This window comes from Squalius cephalus (assembly GCF_949319135.1).
Source record: "Squalius cephalus genome assembly, chromosome: 7".
NCBI classification, from domain to species: Eukaryota; Metazoa; Chordata; class Actinopteri; order Cypriniformes; family Leuciscidae; genus Squalius; species Squalius cephalus.
Window position 1 is genome coordinate 48,042,519 of NC_137128.1, and position 4,096 is coordinate 48,046,614.

Sequence of the window (4,096 nt, forward strand, 5' to 3'; positions counted from 1 at the left end):
TTGTTTGTAGAAGAAAATAGCGTCAGTCCAGCTTAAGTTCAGTGATGGGTCATTTTTGTTGTAAAAAAAGTTATTAATTTAGTTCATTTATATATATATATCCGCTCTGGAGACAACTGTGATGTCATTGTCCAGCTCAGCTCAGTTCTCATATAATGGTGTCAGTGCAGAAGAGCAATAATATTGTTGAATATTAAGTGTCCCTAACTAAGACAGAAGCTATGTTCATAAGTCATGTGACGGCGGGTTAATTGCAGATATAATCACCTCAGACGGGTCATGAAGCCACTGGCCATCAACGAAGAACTTGTACTGATGTTCGCCCTCAGGCAGGTCCAAGATGGCTACAAAATCATTATGGCTTCGAAAACACAGAGAAAAAAGGTTGGAAAATTCATGCAATAACAATGAGCGAGCTTCTGTTCATCTCTGCGCACAGACACCTCTTGTTGAGCGGGATCTTGCAGCTCCAGTTGTTGAAGGAGCCGGTGATGTAAACCTCTCTGCCTCCTCCAGCCCAGCGGATCACAGTGGGTCGAGCCTGAGAACTCGTCTTCACCAGATCATCTAAATCTGGGGCGAAGTCCTTCTCTCCCGCGGCCTAAAGAAGACACGGGATTCAGTGCTCTGACACACACCAGGTCATGCAAGAACATCTGTTTACTCTTTATACTTAAACGCTCTGCTCTGTTTAACTGATCACATGGATATGAGCCCTTTAAGCTTCAAGCACAAGTTCTGTGTGTTTGTAAAATGGCTTGATGTCACTGTGTGTTCTGGCTTACTTTAGATTCTGGCCCGTGTGTGTTGAAAATATTGGGGTCGTCTGTGCTGTCCATCATTTTCCCGGGCTCCAGGTCTTTGTGTCCTCCGCTGTCTGAGCGCTGGGCCTTCGCCCCGTGCCGGTCAGACACACGCTCACTGGTGTTTCCCATGATGCTCTACAAGCAGCTTCACTACAGAAACACACACACCAACATTACGAACTGAGGTCAGTAATGTTACTGATGGTGTCACTGCAAACACGCATAAATACATTGTTTCAGAAAACTCCTTCACATCGACAGCAAGAAATTAATAATTCACTTCCTGCATCACATTTAAACATTCTCTGATGTATAATATTTAGACTTTTATTAACAGCCATTTCTTATATCTCATTAACTTTATATTTTGATACAGCTTATATACTCCCTTTTCAATACTGAGCTGGTAAAGTATGATTATATGATGCATTGGTTATTTCACAAACAAAACTCGACTTGCTGTATTTCTACAAAGTCAGAAACTCTCCGAAATGAAGATTAGACACTAAAACGCATGAAATGTCACCGAACATCTAAATACTAAAAACAAACACAGGACACAACATTATAAACGCAAGATTAACGCTGTTAAACGCTTAAAATATGAGTATGTTAGGTTATATTTAGATATTATTTTAGTTTGCATATGTGAAATAAGTGTTATTGATAGGCTAGCTGTTAGCATGCTATAGATTCATAGTTTCCGTCAGATCAAAAAGTGCCTGAATCGGAACATCTGCATGTGTTAAAGCGCTTGCTGTGAAGTAAAATGTAAAACAGTAGAAGTATAATACCGTAGAAGAATAAGAATGAATATTATTTCCAATGCTGCGAACGACTGAACTTTAACAACATACTGCAACTGCAACCTGACAGCTACGGCGAGCCGAGGGGTCCAAAACATGTCTGGATTCTTCTTCTTCTTCTTCTTCGTTTGGTGTTTTATGGCGGTTGGCAAACCAACTTTCGGTGCATTACCGCCACCAACTGAGCTGGAGTGTGAAGCACTAAAAAACAATAAGCAACTAAATTTAAAAAAAAAAAAAAAAACCTTTATCCCCTATACTTCAAATTCTCCAATCTACTCCTATTGCTTTAAGATACTTCATTATCGCACTATATATTTTTACTTGTTCTACTTGCTTTCCCAATAGACTTTCCATACTGAATACTACCACACCCAATTTTCTTACTATCCTCTTAAGTACTAACCTTTCTTTTCCATATTTTAAACATTTTATTAAAACATGTTCTATTGTTTCTGCCTGATCACAATAATTACATTTTCCCGTATCATGTTTTCCTATCTTAAACAAGGAATGATTTAACCGTGTGTGCCCTATTCTAATACGAGAAACAATCGCATCCTCTTTCCTATTCCCAAAAACACTTCTTCCGTTTCCTACTTGCTTCTGAATACTATACAACTGTCTTCCCTTGACCTCATTATTCCATAGTTCTTGCCATTTATTGTTTATGAATTCTTTTATTTTACTTTTAACTTCATTTTTGCTCAACGTCACTTGCACATTTATCTCATTATGTTTTACTGCTTGCTTTGCTAGTCTATCTACCACTTCATTGGCCTCCAGTCCCACATGAGCAGGAACCCACACAAACACTATTAAGCTTACACTACTTATTCTTAGCAAACTTGCAAGTATCTCATATATAATGTCTTGCCTTGATACTTTATTTCCACTTACGAGGCTTGTGATTGCTGCAAACGAATCAGAACATATAGCTACTAATCTCGGTTGTACGTCCTCTACCCACTGGAGTGCAACCATCATGGCAACTAATTCTGCTGCAAACACAGATACATGATCAGTTATTCTTTTCTTGAGACTAATTTTAAACTTAGGAATATATACAGCAGCTGCTGTTCTTCCAGAGATAGGATCCTTAGACCCATCAGTAAATATTTGCACCCATGATGAGTAAGTCTGATCTAAATACTGCTGTGCTATAATATTCTTTAGGATGTCTTTCTCATTCTTAATTTTCATTTGAATTTGTAGGTCAATTATTGGCATTGTAAAAATCCATGGTGGTATACTGGATAATATCACAGTAGGGCTAACATGACAATCTTCAATACCCGCTTCTTGTGCTTCTCTTTGAACACTCCATCCCAAGCTTTTAATGTTTTTGTTCCCATGTTCCCAGCATTCTTCCAGTACTCCCTTCACTGGATGATTCTTTTTATGACCTTTTATATTAACCCAATAATTCAGTCTTATTTTATGTCTTTGAAGTTTTACCTGTAGAGCTGCTATGGGGGATGTTCTGACTGCACCACAACATATTCTCAGAGCTTGATTTTGTATTGCTTCAATCTTTTTGAGTGTAGTCTCGTTTGCAAAACCGTAACATGTCTGCATTACGAAACGCGCTCTGTCTTCAAGTTCTTTAGCTTATTTTTGTTTACAAATAGTTACTTAGACATTTAGACACACACATTCACCAATGGCATAGAATTAGCGCCACCTAAACTAAAACTAAACCCCGTTCTTTCTCACTGAGCAAATATGAATAAGTGAAATTAAATTTCTTCAAAAATTCATATAACAATTTTGGAATTTCCTTCTTTGAAAGCATAGTCAAACCATTGTTTGAAAATATTTTATTAGCCAAAAATAAATTCATAGTAGCCTACATAATGCCAGGTTTAGTAAAATCTACACTAGTAAATAGTACAGGTAAAATGCTAAATATATTTTTTATTTTTTTAAAACATATGAAAAATATATTAGTAGCCTACAGGTATAAGGTTGTGGTTTAGGGAAGTACTAAAGAATGCTGTTTCTTTCGCTGTTTCTGAATTTAAATTGCTACTGCTTTCAGGGCTCGCTGTCCCGCTGTCCCGTGGCTATTGTGTTTTCCAGTCGGGCTTCCAAAATGCATAACCGGCCTGCCCGACGTGCTATCTGAAATAGTCAGATTAATCCCTTTATTCACTTTATTTACTGGTTATTTTAAGGAAAAATATGACCGCGCAAGTTTTTGATCATGCTGATTTATCCACAGCGTAATTTCTCATGAATCTCCGTGCCTGTTTTAAGAGAAACACATGATCAATAAAAATGAAAGCTCCACTTTCACATGAATGTTTTACTTTTGCGTGTTGGAATGTTTGAATCCATGTGCCAACACACTATCACTGTAAAGCTGCTTTAAAAACAAAAAAATCTGTATTGTAAAAAGCGCTACATAAATAAAGGTGACTTGACCATCATATATTCTGCTATAAACAGCATAAAATAATTAGAGCACCATATACTACCTCA

General features: G+C 37.3%; 1 protein-coding gene across 1 annotated transcript in view; it reads right to left on the reverse strand.

The window, feature by feature from the left end:
* prkab2 (protein kinase, AMP-activated, beta 2 non-catalytic subunit) overlaps nt 1–1,738 on the reverse strand; it is an 8,280-nt gene extending 6,542 nt beyond the window's left edge. Inside the window, exons 1-4 of the mRNA XM_079877025.1 lie at nt 1,601–1,738; nt 786–956; nt 444–601; nt 268–361 (exon numbers count right to left, since the gene is read on the reverse strand). Of these exons, the coding sequence (XP_079733151.1) occupies nt 268–361; nt 444–601; nt 786–935 (402 nt within the window). The 5' untranslated portion in view covers nt 936–956; nt 1,601–1,738. The remainder of the gene's footprint in view (nt 1–267; nt 362–443; nt 602–785; nt 957–1,600) is intronic.
* Nucleotides 1,739–4,096: the final 2,358 nt, after the last annotated feature.